Here is a 17,229-nt window from a genome sequence, read left to right as displayed (position 1 = left end):
GCCTACAGAACACACACTTGCAGTTTTAGAACTTGCGTTATGTTAGTTTTCTAGAACTTTTACAACAGACTACCATAAACAGGTGGCTCAAAATCCAGAAACTTATTGTCTCAAAGTTTTGAAATCTGGACATGCAAGATCAAGGTATCACCAGGTGGTGGTGCACACCTTTAATCCTGCACTTGGGAAGCAGAGGCAGGTGGATATCTGTGCGTTCAAGGCCAGCCTGGTCTACAGAGGGAGTTCCAGGACAGCCAAGGCTATATTGAGAAACTCTGTCTTGAAAAAGAAAAACAAACACAAACAAGCCAAAAAGATCAAGGTATCTATGGGGTCACTTAATTTTTTTCTTAGGAAGAATCTGGTCGCACTTCTCTCTTGGTTCTGTGTGGCTCCTGGCAATCTCCGTGCTTGGCTTTCAGAGCATGACTCTGGTTCCCCCTTCTCGTTCACATGGCATTCTTCCCGTAGGAACCATGTGTCCAGATTCCTTTTTTTAATCAGTCATATCAGAGTAGGAACCTGTCTGTTCTGAAAGGATTCATTTTAATTAGTTACAGGCCCAAATAAGATAAGAACTGGAAATAATCTATGATTTCTTTTGGGGTGGGGATGGGCACAATTCAGTTTACAATGTTTCTGTGCCCTTATTGTTTCTGCTTGCATTTAAGGCCCATCTGATCTGCACTCAATGCTACAACCAGTGGCTTCCCTCTTTCCACTGAGTGCACTAGCAGTTTCGATGAGGTCACTTCCAGGCCCCCCTTACCTAGAAACTGTTGGTTTTGTGTGTGGGAGCTAAGAACATCCTACTGCCAGAAAGTACACTGTAATTTTCATCATGTATGAGCTCAAGGGCTTTAGGCAATGAACTTGACTGCTGAAAACCTCCGTCTTTGAAAACAGTAAAAGGAACACAGAGAACCCTCCTGGTTCATAGGGTTGCATGGGCCAGACAGATAGCGATCAGTTCGTGGTCGCGTGTCTACCTACAAAGACGTGAGGTCTACAGACCCAAGCCACTCTTAACCCTTCCTGCTCTCATCCTCTGGCAATTATTCTCAGAGTCTTCTTCCTGGGATTTCCCCAGAGAACTTCAAGACCACGAAGGTGGCTTTTCTGTCTTACAAACAAGAATTCAAGTCTAATTCAGGGAATAGTGCTTCTTTCTCTAGCCCTGAAAGCCAATGGCATAAATTCTGAGGCAGCTCCTTTCTCCTTGGCAAGAAGACTACGAAACTGCTCACCGCCTTGGGGTTTCACTTACAACCCCTACCGGTACCTCTGGTTTTCTTTCTAGCTATTCTTTTGGTGTGGGCAGGAGCCAGGCACTTTGTTTACAGTCTTTTCTGGCTTGTCCAGGCGCTCACTCAGCCTGGCCTGGAACCTTCAGTACTGGAGGAGAGCGGAACCTATTTGACACACGTGTGTCAGGACTTGGGGTACCGATCAGCTTTGAAAAAAATGTGGCCAATTTCATTTAGTGCCAAGTGTTGTTATAAGCACTGGGAACGTAACAACGAAGAAGAGAGCCACTGTCCCTGCTCCTGAGAAGTGTGCAATCAGGGGACATTCATTTCTGCAGAAAACACGAGAATTTACCCAATGCCAGCTATTGCTCATTTTAAAAGAACAGAAACAATTTCTGCATTGATGGCTATGGCACGTGTGTAGAGTAGAGAAAGGGGGCAGAATATTCTTTGAAAAGATAAAGTCATATGAACAACGGTAAAAAGCTGTGTGAAGAACAGCAGGCGTTGGGAGACTGCATGTGTCAGAGGACTTTCCTGCTTTCAGCAGCTTTCACTGAGAAAGTGACACTTGTGACACTGGAGGAAGGGGTCCTAGTTGTGCTCAGCCCTTTCAAGGATGGCGAAGGCCAGCAGGGAGCCAGCTGTGAGCTGTGATTTCATCCTGAACAGAATGGGGAAATGTTCTGACAGAGGAAAATATTCTGACAAAGGAATTTGAGGGACAGAGGGTTTACTTGGCTTTCAGTTCCAGGTTATAGTTCATCATGGCAGGGACGTCGCAGTGGACAGAAGCAAGAGAGCACGGGTGCCGTTACATCCATAGTCAAGAGCAGAGAGCTGTTTCCACTGACTTATATTGTCTGGGATCCCTTGCCTAGAGAGTGGTTCTGCCCACAATTAAGATGGGCCTTCACTTATTAATTAACACATTAATTAACAACTGAAAACAATCCTCATATTCAGGCTTAGAGGTGTTTCTCCCAGGAAATTCTAGAGCAGGACAAGTTGACTACAGTAAACACTGCAGGGAACCTTGGGATAGTATCGTTCTGGCTTGCTGTGCCATGTCACACAGGAGCGCTGGAAGTGACATCATCAGATAGGGGACAGAAAGAGATGATGAAAAGTGGGTGGGTTTGGGATCTAATTTTTTTTTTTTTTTTTTTTTTTTTGGTTTTTCGAGACAGGGTTTCTCTGTAGCTTTGGAGCCTGTCCTGGAACTAGCTCTTGTAGACCAGGCTGGTCTCGAACTCACAGAGATCCGCCTGCCTCTGCCTCCCGAGTGCTGGGATTAAAGGCGTGCGCCACCGCCACCCGGCTGGGATCTAATTTTGAAGCCAGGACCAAGCGGATTTTGGGCAGATGGGACATGGGCTGGGTAGAAGGCAGACATCATGTCAAGATTTTAGCCCTTTGAGGTCATGGAATAGCTACTGATTGAAATGAAAAAGCTCTCTTTGGAGAACGCTTTTATGTATGGGGTTAGGGGCTAGATTTGGACGCTTTAACGTTGAAGGGCTCAGTAGTTACCCAAGTGAAGTGAGCAGCAGGACTTGAAGCTGTCTGAAAAAAATCATTTGGGTGACATCTCTAAGGTCTCAGCAAGTTATATTCTGATCCAGTGTCTTCAGGACTCTAAAAGGCTGGCCACAACCCCACTCGTCTTAGCTGACCAGAGGGCTGGAGCACACCGGGAAACACTGCAGCCTCATTAGCGGGAAAACTCTTCTCCTTCCTCTTAGGGGGAGGACTGCGACGCGCAGGAGAACTGCGCCCTCTTTCCCACTGGTTGCACAGGGCACCACCCTCTCCAAGCAACAGCCTGCAGGGGTTCTGACTTCTGAAATGTGGCCACGCCTCCTCCCGCAAATGGGCGGAGCCTACAGCTGGGCGGGGTCCTGCGTGAGCACGCCACGGAGGGGGCGTGGCTATTCCGGTGCGCGCGCCTGGCCGCCGGTGATCAGCTGGTCTGCGCTCCCCTGACGTGGGCTGGGGCACGTCACCGCCGAATGGCAGCCTCCAGAAAGGCACCGCGAGTAAGGTGAGGGGACTGTGCCGGCTGGCCGGGCGCGCGAGCTGCACACCCGGGAGGGTAGGGAAGAGAGGGCGAGGAGCGGCGGGCCCGCGGCCGTCGGGAATTGGCCGAGACTGGCGGGAGCCTTTCGAACTGGAGCCGGGGATCGATCCGTGCAGCCCGACTGGACTCAGCTCGCTTCCGGCGGGGCCGCGGGCACCTCCGGGGGTCGGAGTCCTTCCTGGGACCAGTGTGCAGGAGGAACTGCCTCTCCCGACCCGGGCTGGCCGCGATCTTCACCAACCCCGACCCGGGGGGAAGGCCCTGCTGTTGCAGGAAGTTGGTCCCTCTTGAATCTACGCCGGGTACCCAGAGGTGTTTCTGTCCCTGTTCGTATCTTTCCTCCCCAGCAGCAATTTAAAGTTACAATCCTGACCATTCTGATGTCTGCATTTTTACCTCTCGATCCAATCCCTTCACAGAGACAGGCAGCCGAGGGGCCCTCCCCACACAAATGGTCTCTGGGGCTGTATCAGGAAATAGATTAGCATCTTCCGGAAAATCCCACCAGGAACCTGCTCTGGGTTCTCCTTGGACATGGAAGTGCGAAGATATTCCTCAGCCTCCTCATGTTGAACATGTTTTAGTTTATACTCACCCCAAGACCGGGCACACTTAGCTATTAAAAGCGGGAAATGATAAGTACACAAAGGCCAGAATGAAACTGTGGCGATCCACATAGGGTTACCCATCCTCTAAGACCAGCTGAGGCTAGCTAGAGTGAACTCAAGAGACCCCGCAGCCTGACTTATTCGTGGAATTCTGACCATATTATGCTTGTCTTTTTGTGAGTGGACAGATCTCAATTCTACCTTGAGCTGGACCTGGTCTTGTGGCAGCATGCTAAGTGTGACCAGAGATTCACATGTGTCCTGTGGGTAACTGTCCACATGGATAGAGACCTTCTGGAAGCTTTCTGCTGGAAATAGGGTCAGGCAGGTGGATAATGATGTAATGCCAGAGGCTGAGAGGAGCCGCTGAGGACCAGACCTTAGTCATTGCTCGATCCATAGAGTGACAGTGTTGGGGGTGGCCTTTGAACCTCAGTTGGCAGACTGAGAGAAGGAGGCCTTTTGTTCCAGGGTGCTTTCCTTAAATGGTAGCATTCCAGTGCCATCCAAGTACAAACGAGGACTCCTTTCAGTTTAGAAGGTAAAGCTGAACTCATAGAAGGAGGTAAATAGAGCTGGGCTGGTGTTAAGCTGAAGTCAGAAGAGCCAATAGTGGCATCACACTTAGCCAGAAGCGCCAATACTGGTGTCACACTTAGCCAGAAGAGCCAACAGTGGCATCACACTTAGCCAGAAGAGCCAACAGTGGCATCACACTTAGCCAGAAGAGCCAACAGTGGCATCACACTTAGCCAGAAGAGCCAACAGTGGCATCACACTTAGCCAGAAGAGCCAACAGTGACGTCACACTTAGCCAGAAGAGCCAACAGTGGCATCACACTTAGCCAGAAGAGCCAACAGTGACGTCACACTTAGCCAGAAGAGCCAACAGTGGCGTCACACTTAGCCAGAAGAGCGAACAGTGGCATCACACTTAGCCAGAAGAGCCAACAGTGGCATCACACTTAGCCAGAAGAGCCAACAGTGGCATCACACTTGTCCTCCCCTTTTCACTTCCAGCTCCAGTTTGCCCAGCTCTTGCCTGGGCAGACTTTTTCCTTATTGCAGGCGATGAGGCTTCCAGGCTGACTGTCACGTAGAGAGTCTTATTTCAGCATGGTGCGATGTCTAGGCCAACATTCACATAGAGAGTCTTATTTCGGCATGGTGCGATGTCTAGGCTGACCGGCACGTAGAAGCAGTCCTATTTCAGCATGGTTGGAGCGGCACTCTTAGGTCTTATTCTCCCCTGATTCACTTGATTTTCACTGTTATCTGAACGAGCCATCATGACCAGAGAACTTGCATCCAGGATATGGCGCATTAGTGAACTATTCCAAACGTTGGACCCAAATGGAGAAGGCGGCCCTCCAATCAGGAGGGCGGGCTGTGTGTGGCGGAGGATAGCGTGGTCTCGTTTGTTTCAGTTCACTGGGTAAACTGAGCACTTGGTTATTTGGCCTCAGCACCAGCTTTAGAGCTGTGTGATTCTTCCCACAGACTGGGGATGGAGTTGGGATGCATCCCTAGAACTCTGTTGGAATTTCTTTTTAGCAGGAGAAAGGGAGGCAAATGTATGGTTTTAAGTGGTCCTGGCCATAACCACTGTCTACGAAGATGCAGCAGGGAGAGCTCTCACACTGTTTCCCATGTAGGTCCTTTTTGGCTTGTGATCTGTAGATGGTCCGGGCTTCACGAGTTCTTAGCCGGGTAGAACACCGAGGAGGGAGGCGTTGAGAGCCTGGACTCTGACTCTGTACCACTTTGACCGAATAGTCGGACGGCTTTAGTAATCACTGAGTTGTGTAACTGCCACTGGTGTTTGGGACATTTTTACCCCCAAATAAATTTTTTTTAGGTTTACTTTTTTTTTTTAATATTGTGTATGTGTGTGCATGCATGAGTTTTCTGTGCACCGCATGTGTGCAGGAGCCCTTGGAGGCCAGGAGAAGGCGCCAGATCCCCTGGAACTGAAATAATAGACAGTTGTGTGCTGCCATGTGGGTGCTGAGAACCCAATCCAGGTCCTCTGCAAAGAGCAGCCAGTGGCTCCCAGTCTTATCGTGTCCTCAGGACTCAGTCCTCATTCCCCCCAACGTCCCATTCCCTTCAGCCCTTGGCAACTAAAAGCTCACTTTGTAGGTTGCCCATTCTATCATTCATATAAATAGAGTCATACACATTTTTTTTAGGTACCTGTGACAGCTTTTCCCTTAGCATAATTTTGTCTTCATTTTTTTTTTTTCTAACAGCACTGGGGGTTGAATCCAGTGTCTTACGTATACTGCGTGCAGGACAAGTGCTCTACCCCTGAGCTATACATACAGTTCTGTGAACAAGTTTTTATGACGATGTGTTTTCAGTTTGCTTGAGTATATGCCTACCAGTGGAATTGCATGGGTTGGATAACCATATTTAATTTTTAATTTTTTTCTTTACTTTTTTTTTTTTTTTTGTTCTGTGTAGCTCTGGCTGTTCTGGAACTCATTCTGTAGTTCAGGCTGGCCTTGTACTCACAGAGACCTAGCCGTCTCTGCCTCCTGGGTGCTGGGATCAAAGGCATGTGCCACTATCTTCCGGTTCATATTTAATTTTAAAAGGAGCTAGCAAATTGTTTCCAAAGCCACAGCACCAGCTTCCATGTCCACTAGCGATGCCCGGTGGGTCCAGCTTTCTACATCCACTCCCATACTTGTTGGTGTTTTTTTAGTGGTCCATCCTTTAATCCCATCCTAGTACTCAGGACATGCAGACAGGTGGATCCTGTGAGTTTGATATCAGCCTGGTCTATGCAGTGAGTTCCAGGCTAATCAGCTACCTAGGGAAACCCTGCCTCAGGCAAAGTATATTTTATGTGTGTGTTTGCATGTGTGCAAAGTATATTTTGGTGTGTGTGTGTGTGTGTGTGTGTGTGTGTGAGTGTCTGTATATGCAGGAGCTGGCAGAGACCAAAAGAGGGTGTTGAACCCTCTGGAACTGGAATTACAGGCAGTTGTGAGCCACTGTGTGGGTGCTGGGCCTGAACCTGGGTCCTCTGCAAGAACAGTAAGCACTCTGCACTTTGTGGGTGGGAAGGGATATCTTGTGGCCTCTTTTTCCTTTCTTTCTCCAGTGCTAGGGGTGAAACCAGGCCCTCAAGCATGCTGGGAGAGTCACTTGCTTTTCCTGAGCTACAGCCCTACCATCATTGTTCTAGAGACTTATGGTGCTGAATGATGTTGAGCATCTTTTCTTCTCCGTCTGCCCTCGATTTTTGAGGTTGAGTTGCACAGTCAAGTCTAGGCTGGACTCAAATTCATGGTGGCTCTCTCCCTCAGCCACCTGAGTGTTGGGACCTCATGTGTGATCCACCACATTCAGTAGTGCTGAACATCGTGTGTATCTTTGATCATCTGAAGAAAAGTCTGTTCATATTCTTTGACTTTTCAAATTATGATTATGCTTTTATTGGTGAGTTGAGATAATTGGGGCCCTTTTGTCTAATCTCGGTCCCTTGTATTCCTATATTTTAGGATATGCTTATCAGCTTATGCATAGAAGCCAGCTGAGATTTTGATAGAGAATGTTTAATCTTATATTAACATTTTTTTTTTCTTTTTGAGACAGGGATTCTGCGTATAGCCCTGACTGTCCTGGGACTTGCTGTGTAGACAAGGCTGGCCTCTAACTCACGGAGATTGGGCTCTGCCTCTGAGTGTATCACTACACCCAGCGAGTATTATCTTAATGATAAGTAAGTCTTCAAATCCATAAATCTATATATTCAGATTTTATTTAACTTATGTCACCAATCTTTTGTATGTTTTACAGTATACATGGTACACTTCATTTGCTAAGTGTATTAAATATTTTATTGTTTTTGATGCTATTGAACATGGATTTTTCTTTATTTTTTCATGTTGAAAGCAAGGGTATGGTAATTTTTACGTAGTATGTCTTTGGTGAGTTTAGTTACTCTAGTTTATTTTTCTTTAGGGTTTTGTCTAGTCAAAGCAGTGGCATTGCAAATAGAGTTTTGCTTGTTTTCTGATCTGGAGACATTTGTTTCACTTTCTTGCCTAATTGCTCAGGCCAGAATCACAAATGCGCATAGAGAGTAGTAATTTCTAGTTGTTAGGTTGGGAAATTTTCACTTATTTGTCTGTGTGTGTGCATAAATGGAGGTGACAGGACAACTTGGGGAGCCATGCCTGTCCTTCCACTGAGTGAGCTGTGGAGAGCTATCTGTGGGCTCCTTGACCTGCCGAGCCGGCTTGACTCCAGCTTATGGAATTTCTTTCTAGTTTCATTGGGGGTTGCAGTTGTCAAATGATTTTTCCATGTCTTGAGATGTTGATTTTGCTCTTTATTCTATTGATCTGGTGTCCTCCATTACATTTCCTATGTTGGCCAACCTTATATTTCTGGAATGAAACCTGTGTTTGCTCTTTTCTGGCCTTTTGTTGGGTCGTACACTCTAACACCTATGAGATCCCTGGCATGGTTTACTTTGGACAGCAAATTCAAGGCCTCATTCTGTCGCAGTAGAGGCTTCATGGCCTTTGTATTTGCTAGACTCCCTTCCTGGCATGTTCTTCCTGCATGTGGCTGGCTTTGTCACTTCTTCTTTTTAAACTCATCCTTGGCTAACTTGACCTCCTGAGCGGTCTCACATGGAAGCGGCCTTCCTCCTACCTCCGGGAGGCCATTTCTCCCTTGCCTGACCTTCCTTTCCCCGCTTTGCAGAACAGCGTCTATTGCTTTCTCTCCCCTGTCTGTCTCTCTTGCCCCACATCACAAGTCAGATGTCTCATCCCCCGCAAGGTCTACACCAACATCTAGGTACTGGAGGTTCTCAGCCAATCCCGGAGCGAACGTGATAGAGAATTCTCAGGTGCCACAGATTTAGAGGGACTTAAAGCTTGCCTGGGATGCTGGTGAACTTTCCCCGGAAAGTATCAGATTCAGATGGAGGCCTTTATGCCTGAGCTCCAGGGTCCCCATGGAGGCTTTGCCTAAGAAGTTAATGTGGAAATTGGTAAACTGTGGCAGAAGTGCTTGCATGAACGAGGACCGAGCTTTTCATAGACAGTTTCTGGTCGAGAAAAGTTTACATCCCCTCCTTTTTTTTTTTTTTTTTTTTGAGATAGCTGTTCACTTTGTAGGCCTGGGTATACTCGAACTCTCCCCTCCTGTTGCTTCAGCCTCCTAAGGAGAGCTGGGATCACAGGATCAGGTGGTACCACATGCCTGGCTGAAGATAAACTTCAGTTCCTTGAGACAGACGCTCACATATCCCCGGCTGACCTTGAACTAAGTAGTGTAGGGTAACTTTGAAGTTCCAGTTTTGAGCATGTTCTGCTGTGCCTGGTTTGTGCAATTGCTGGGGACTGAGCCCATGACTTCCTGCATGCTTGGCAAGGATTCTGTCAACTGAGCTGCATCCTCAGCCCATGAAGGTAAACTCTCCAGGGCCACCAACAGGGAGGGAGAAGCAGCACAGCCAGCAAACGAACAAGAGTCACTATCCAAGGTGGGAAGTGAGGTATATGCCTGAAATGATCAAGCTGCCAGGAGGAGCCACTGAAACTGGAGACTAGGAGACCACGGGAAAGGGGAACGGAGCTAAGTAGAACCTTGTCCAAGTGAGAAATTGTCATTGAGGGCCTAGTTACGGGAAAGAAATCTTCATCTAGTATGGGATTAGATGGAATTGAAGAGAATTCACGATTTGGTGGTGAGCTGAGAGGTCAGGCTGTGGTGGGTGTTTGACACTGGCAATCTGACATGCCCCGTGGGGAAGTGCTCCCTGCTCTGGGGTGCACAGAGCGGAGGGTGGTTTATCCGAAACTGGTGTGCCCTCACTGATACGAGGGTAGGAGTTGTGACTCACGTGGGAGACTGCTCAGCCAAGCTGACGCCGCCTTTGACTGAGCCTTGCCACGTTTCCTGGGGCCAAAGTCTGCAGCATTCTGCTCTTTCTCTTTAAGGGCGAATCACCAGGATTTCCAGCTGAGAAATTTAAGAATAATTGAACCTAACGAGGCGACACCCTCAGGAGACAAGAGTGTGGAAAGAGGTAACAACAAACAATAATTTAATTTATAAATTAGATGGAGTATCACAAGAGTTCCTGTCCCAGCCTCAGGTTGACTGAGAAGAGAGGTCAAGGGATTTGTCACTGAGTGAGGCTAAGATGAGGGTCTGGAAATTGAAAATCACAGTGTCCTCTAGCTTTCTGGGTGATCAGTTACTGTTTCTATATACTTACCACTTAAATTTATCATACTGTATTTGTTTATTGTTTATATGTAAGAGTGTAAATGTCATGGCTCATGTATGGGGGTCAAGCGACAACTTAGTGGGGTTGATTTTTCTTCTTCTACCATGTGGATCCTGGGACTGGAACTCGTCAGGCTTGGTGGCAAGCATCCACCCACTGGGCCATCTTGCTGGCCCCAATTTTTTTTTTTTAAACTTGGTAAACCAGAAAATGATGGTGATAGATGGGGGAGATTGCTTTTGAAATGTCTTTTGCTTTTTCTAGTATCAACCTTTATCTCTAATATAGTTCCTATTGATGATCTTAGAAACCAGCTTTCAACCTTTCAGATTCTAAGATGAGAAAATATATTATTGTGCTGTATAAATTGAGTATGCAATTAGGAAAAGTTTTTTTTTTCTTTGAAAATTTCCAAGGTCAGCCTTTTTCTCTTCGAACTTGTTAGTTCCTCATCCAGTGGTTGCTGGGAAGCTGAGTTCTGACAAGGAGTTTCTCACCATACCCCTGTCTAGGGCAGCCTCGCTTTGCTGTGGGAATCGTGTGGTTTTACATCTAAAAATACAGATTGTCCAGCTCCTTTTGAGCTCTATTAGGAAGAAGAGAGGAAAGAAGACGGCAAGAAAGGAGGACATAAGGGGCTCAAATGGTCAAATTTGGAGTTGGAAGAAAGCTTCTAGCTGTATGAGGGAACTAGAGTTCCTGGGAGCTAAGGTGGTAGGTGCCAGCTGGAGATCAGCCCAGGTATGGGTTCTACTAGTCAGAGGCTCATTTAGTCCTCCAGTAAGTCTCCTAGCAATGCTGGTAATGGAGCATGAACTAGAGAATCGCATAGACCTTGGATTCTGGCTCTCAATGGTTCAGCTGACTTGGGCAACTCCTTAACTGCTTCTTACTCCTGTTCCTTTAAATGGAAATAATAGAATCTTCCTTGGAGGAACGATTGTGAGAAACAAGCATTAATCCATACAAAGCCCTCTGCTGTCTCAGCCATGCAGGCAGAAACACAGACTGCAGTTTCTAGATGTTTGCAGGAACATCTGGGCATGATCTAGGATGCTGAAGTTGGAGGGTGTCAGTTGTGGTTCCCCCCGCCCCCCGTTGTTACAACAGGATGGGTGGGAGTCGCAGTTGGAGCCCAGGTCCAGGTTCACGTGTTTGGTGAGTTCCTTCATGTGGCACTTTCACATTTGTTCTCGTGTTCAGTGCTCGCCACCCCCTAAGGGAAATGAGCTGAGCCTTCAGTGTGAGCAGGGAAAGCTTTTGTGATAAAGGCTTCAGGTTTAAGAACTGATTTCATATGCAGGAGACTTTTCAATGAGTCATTCTCTTTAAGGCATGATTTAAAAATACCTGGCAGTGTAGGCTAATGTTACATCATGGCCTGGTCTGTTGCTCTTGGCTTTCCACTTCCCTGCACACTGCTCAGCTCTTGGCAGCTGCTAACATTTCTAAAAATTAAAAGGATGTGGAGTGAGATGCTATAATATGGCATCTTCAAGTTCCTAGGTTTTCCTTTCACGGTTAGAAAGCTTTTTCTGAGAAGATCATAGACACAACATTGAGATATTCAGCCGTCTAAATGTGCATAGTTATGCACGGATGCAGAGATGATCTGGCATCCGCTTTAGAGAAAATCAGGATCCATACCCGTTACACGATTCAGCCCATTGCATTTCTTCTTAATTTATTCTGCATCAGACTCTAATGATTGCAGATTCTCATAATGCTTCTAGAATAACTGGTTTTCATCAGAACTACCCTTTGAGGCTTTCCAGCCATGAGTGTCACGTCCTTGCTGCCTGTCCTGCTGCTACACCGTAGTGGCTGGGGTACACAGTTGTGGCAGTCTTGTCCTTGAGCGTCACCTCTTCAGCCATCAGTCTCTTCCATAGGGTGTTGTTTTACATGGCTAAGGCTATCCAGCCATTTTCCTGGTGTCCTTACCCCAGTCTAAGTAGTCTCTGACCGAGTTGACTTCAACCATTGTCTGATGTTGTGGTCTCTGCCTTTACTGCCCTTTACCTTATCTGTTGGTTGTACTGTCGGGAGTTTTTCATCATGTTCAAGGATGCAGATGACAGAGAAGTGGCTGTGTTTGACCCTAAACAGCCACCCATGTGATGAACCTGAAGGATAAGAAGGGGGGATGTTGAGAATAGTGCTGGGGGCTGAGGTCAGGGGTCAGGGTGGATGGAAGGAAACTCACCGTTGTAATAAACTGTGGTGCTTATGGTTCTAAGAAGGCCTGATGTGCCGGTCAAAGAGAGCGAGCGGCAGCAGTGCTGAGGCAGGAAGTAGTGTCGAAGTCCAGGGTGTGGCACGGAGGAGATGGAAGCTGAAGGTGACTTTGACCACACCCACTTGGTCTTGAAGTTCGCTGCTGTGTTACATCTGTCCACGAGGCTCATAGCCGCCAGTGCTGCTGCAGCTGGTGCTGTGCTGTCAGCTCCCAGGTGGGGCCAACAAAGCCTTACACTGGAATGTGCCCGAATTAGCTAAACTCTGGTCTCGAAAGAAAGTGCTGTGAACTCTTTCAGGGTTTGCTCTTCAAGGTTTCAGACGCCCAAGCTGCACTGCAGGCCAGTGAAATCCCAAGTTCCCAAGGTAGTTCTAGTGTACAGCCAAGGGTGAGCCAGTGCTCCAGAAGAAGTCTTTATGTCAGCCTGGTGTGAAAATGTTAACATAGACCAGGGATGGGAGGGTCCGGAAGTCGGGGGAATGGGTGGGTGGGCAGGCGTAGGCCAGGGGTGGGTGGGGATTGTGCCTGCCCGCAGTCCCAACTGTTCAGAAAGCTGCACTGGGTGGTGCTCTTGAGTTCAATGAGTTGGACTAGCATAGGCAACAGAGAGAGACACCCCTCCCCTGACCACATGGGAAGGGGTTTAGTTTGCTCCAGAATATAGTTTAGAGGCATAATAATCTGTTCTGAAACTCAGGAAAGTGTCATGGCCAAGTTTTCAGGCATTCTGAATCCACGGTGGGTTTTACTTTGGCTCCAGGAGAGGTGTTAGCATCTGCACAGGGGAGTTTGACTTCTAGGGAGTGGAGCAATGCTGGGGAATGAACATAGTGCTTCCTGGTGCTAGGCAAGTGCCTAATACTGAGTGACTCTCCTAGTTCTAGACAAATCCATAACAGTTCAGATACTTCCTGTGTGTGTCTGTGGTACTGGGCATCGAATCCAGAGCCTAGCGCATTCTAGGCATGCTTGCCCACCACTGGACTGTGCCCCCACCCTGAGCTGCACCCCCCTGAGCTACACCCCCTGAGCGCTCTAGAGCCTTCTTTTTGTGTTGAAGCTGTGTATCATATCACTAATTTGCCCAGACTGGCCAGGAGCTCGTGGTTCTTTTTTGCCTTATTCTCCTTTAGACTTACAGGTCTGGGCCTCCAGGCTTGGCTTCAGACCAGATATTCTGATCACTCTTTCTCTGAGATGAGCTGATATCGGCTAACTAGATTTGAGAACAGGAAGGGAAGGCCCTTGGAAGACAGTGTTCGGAAGCAGCAGTAACGTAAGGAGCAGGGACATGAGTGACGAGTAGGACAGTCTCCGGCAAGTCTTCTGGGTATCTGCTCTGAGACTCCTCTGAGTTGGAAGTGCAGCTGGTAAAGGTGTCCTTGTGCAGATGATGAACTGCTCACTTTCTCAGTGACACACAACTGGCTTGAGCTTGTAGGGAAGTTTATTGAGAGCGCTGTAAGAACTGAAGTGTGAGAACCCAAGGCGCTGGTGGGGATGAAGAGAAAGACACACATGGATAAGTTAGAGTGTAATCAGATGTTTCTCTCCCACCCACCTGTTCCCTAATATACAGCGGCCGCTTCCCAAATAATTGACGCGGAGGTTTAATATTACTTATAAATGCTCCACTAATAGCTCAGGCTTGTTACTAGCTAACTCTTACATTTTAAGTTAATCCATATTCCTTATTTATGCGTTGCCACGTGGTGGTACCTTTATTAGCATGGCACATTTATCTCCTGCTCCCTCTATGTCTGGCTGGTGACTCATGACTCTGGCCTTCTCCTTCCCAGCATTCTCAGTTTGACTCTCCTGCCTAATCTTTTTCTATTCAGCTATTGGCCAGTCAGCTCCTTTATTAAACTAATCACAATGACAAATCTTTGGTGTGTACGAGGGGATTAGTTTACAGAATCAGAGTGTGTATAGGCTGTAGCAATCATGTCGGTCCTTGAAAGGCCCCAATATAGTGGCCTCATTGGAACCCCCCCATTGTTGCACAACTCTGCATCAGGCTGTGTCTTGATAAATATATCTTTCATTACTTGCTTAAAATGAGTTGCAAAATTCCAAGCACCAACAATGTCTAATGCTGTCAAGGATATGAAGCAACAGGAAGTCTTGTTCATTGCTGGTGAACCATGGCCAAGCCACTTTGGAAAGCAGTTTGACAGTTATTTACATGCTAATAAATGCCTGTCGTGTAACTGAACTATCACATCCCTTGGTATTTACCCTCATAAGCTGAAGCAGTATATCCACACAAGAGCTCTGCACATGATTGTTTAGGCAGCTTCATTACCCAAACTCGGAAGCAACCTAGATGTCTTTCAACAGCTGAATGACAGCTAGTTACTAGAATATCCCTCAAAAGTAAAGGGTTGAGATAGCACCCCCTAAGAAGATATGGGGTACTCTTCATCTTGCTGTGTGAGAGAGGCCAAAAGGCTACCTACCATATAACTCTGGCTGAATAATATTCTGAGAAAGTCTAAACTGGAGATGGTGAGAAAGATCAGAGATTGCCAGGGCCTGAGGGAGAGCGAGGGATGGGTAGGTTGAGCACAGATGTTTGGGGGGTCAGTGAAAATACTGTGTGTACAGACATGGTGGGACTTGCCTGCAATGCCAGCCCTCGGGGACTTGAGGGAGGACTTGTGAATGTGAGCCAGCCTGAGTTACATAGTGAATTCTAGATCAGCCTGAGATCTAGAGAGATCCAAGCACCGGTGCTCTAGTTCTCTTGTCTGTTGCTGGGGAAACGCTGCACCAAACACAACTTGGGGAAGAAAGGATTCATTTCCGTTCACACTTCCAGGTCACAGTCAGTCATCCAGGGAAGTCAGGGCAGGGACTGAAACAGGAACTTGGAGGGGCACTGCTTACTGTCTTGCTCCTTCCAGCTCTTGCCCAGCCAGCCAGCTTATTCACATGCATGTGTGTGCACACACACAAACACACAAATAAATGTAATTTAGAAATTAAAAGGACGATTTTGAACTGGGTATGGTGGTACTTGTCATTCCCAGCACTCAGAAGGCCGAGCAGAATTGTGAGTTCCAGGTGAGACCGTGTCTCCAGCAGCAGCAGCAGCAACAACAACTCCAAGAAACGAATCCCCTCTCATTCCACTTTGACCTCTACCATTCCAGGCATGTTTTATGCTAGTAGCGCATGGGCTGAGGACCATGTGCTCAACCACAACTCTGCTGGCTTTTTGTGACGTCATTGGTTCGGTTGCCACAGGACTCTGACTAAGGCTTATCTAGTGGATGATGTCAGCATCTGTTGAGTAAGGATCTTTTTGAAGAACCTTAACTAAGCAGGGCCTGGAGAGATGGTTTAGCAGTTAAGAGCTCGGGCTGCTCGTTCAGAGGACCTATGTTTGATTTCCAATATGCACATGGTCTCTCACAGCCTACTTAAGTCCCATTTCAGGGGTTTTGCCACCTTCTTTTGACTTCCAAGAGCATCAGGCATGTATATATTGCACATACATACATGTAGGCAAAACATTCATATACATAAATAAATCTAAAAAATTGACAGTTTTATACATTTATAAAATGAATTTTGGTTATTTTTACCACCATTACACTCACCCCCCCCTTCTCATTAAACCCTTTCTTCTCATTAAGTCACCTCCTTCTTTGTTACACGTGATCTACGCAGCTCAATTAGGAGTTGCTTGCACAAGTGTGGTTGAGTTACTTATCGAAGCATAGGCAACTATCAGTGGCTGCATCACTGAAGAAAACTATAGCCCCTCCCAGAAACTGGCGGTCCCCTCTCGGAGATGGGTGGGGCCTTGTTGAGGACGAACTGCTGGCTATGAGGAGCAAACCAGTAAACAGCACCCTCCATGGCCTCTGCATCAGCTCCCACCTCCAGGTTCCTGCCCTGACTTCCTTCAGTGATGGGCTGTGAGGTGGAACTCTAAGCAGAAATAAACCTCTACCCCAGGTTGCTTTTGGTAACAGTATTTTATTACAATAGAAACCTTAAAATTAAGTCTCAAAATTAAGACACTTCAAAGTAAAAACTCTTAGCACGTGTACATCTTAAAATACAGTTTTAAAGTAGAGCAATCTACATATGCCCTTGCAAAATGCTTTTAGTTACCCACCAGGCCTAGATATCTTTCCAATATACATTGCATACATACACCTATGTAACAATTTCCTAGGTCTACATAGTTCTTCGTGGTTGCTTAGTGTTCTGTGCATTATAGTTTATCTAACCAATAATTATTGTTTCTTCCACAGCTATAAACAAAGGTTGACACCTATACTTTTATATACCTGTTAATTATCTTCTTGGAATAATGTCCTAGAAGTGCAAGATAATCAGGAAACGTGTCTTAGTGGCACACTTTTTCTTGCCACCTAATGGCTGTTTAGAAGTAATATTTAATAACTATAAACATAAGTGTTGCTTCAGTCTTGGTCTGATGGTGGAGTCGTCAGTTTGAAGATGAAGACGCGGGAGGATGGGATGTGGGAGGTACCCTCATTTAGCTTGCTTTGAACCACTAGTCAATTCAGTTGCAGGGGCACAGACTGTTTTGGAACAAATTCTCCTGTTGTTGCAGACCACAGGATGGCGCCAAAGGTGACATCAGAGCTGCTGCGGCAGCTGCGACAAGCTATGAGGAACGCCGAGTATGTGGCAGAACCAATCCAGGCCTATATCATCCCGTCAGGAGATGCCCACCAGGTACCAAGTGGAGATGGCTGAAGCAAGGGCCAAGAAACCCTCCTTGCCTTTTCGTCTTCCCTCGGCTC

General features: G+C 47.0%; 1 protein-coding gene across 4 annotated transcripts in view; it reads left to right on the top strand.

Annotated features, from left to right (window-relative positions):
- The first annotated feature begins 3,165 nt into the window (after nt 1-3,165).
- The window catches only part of Xpnpep1 (X-prolyl aminopeptidase 1), a 49,334-nt gene continuing 35,270 nt past the window's right edge, over nt 3,166-17,229 (top strand). Inside the window, exons 1-4 of one of the 4 annotated variants that reach the window (XM_038331432.2) lie at nt 3,166-3,294; nt 7,545-7,671; nt 9,908-9,996; nt 17,037-17,161. In XM_038331432.2, coding sequence (XP_038187360.1) covers nt 17,045-17,161 — 117 coding nt within the window. In that variant the 5' untranslated portion in view covers nt 3,166-3,294; nt 7,545-7,671; nt 9,908-9,996; nt 17,037-17,044. Of the gene's footprint in view, nt 3,295-7,540; nt 7,672-9,907; nt 9,997-17,036; nt 17,162-17,229 lie in introns of all 4 variants that reach the window. The other 3 variants (XM_038331437.2, XM_038331427.2, XM_038331442.2) reach the window with 3 other exon arrangements.

The sequence above is a fragment of the Arvicola amphibius genome, chromosome 1 (genome assembly GCF_903992535.2).
Source record: "Arvicola amphibius chromosome 1, mArvAmp1.2, whole genome shotgun sequence".
In the NCBI taxonomy this organism is placed as follows: Eukaryota; Metazoa; Chordata; class Mammalia; order Rodentia; family Cricetidae; genus Arvicola; species Arvicola amphibius.
The sequence above is the reverse complement of the archived record's forward strand: the minus strand, read 5'-3'. Positions and strand labels throughout refer to the sequence as shown.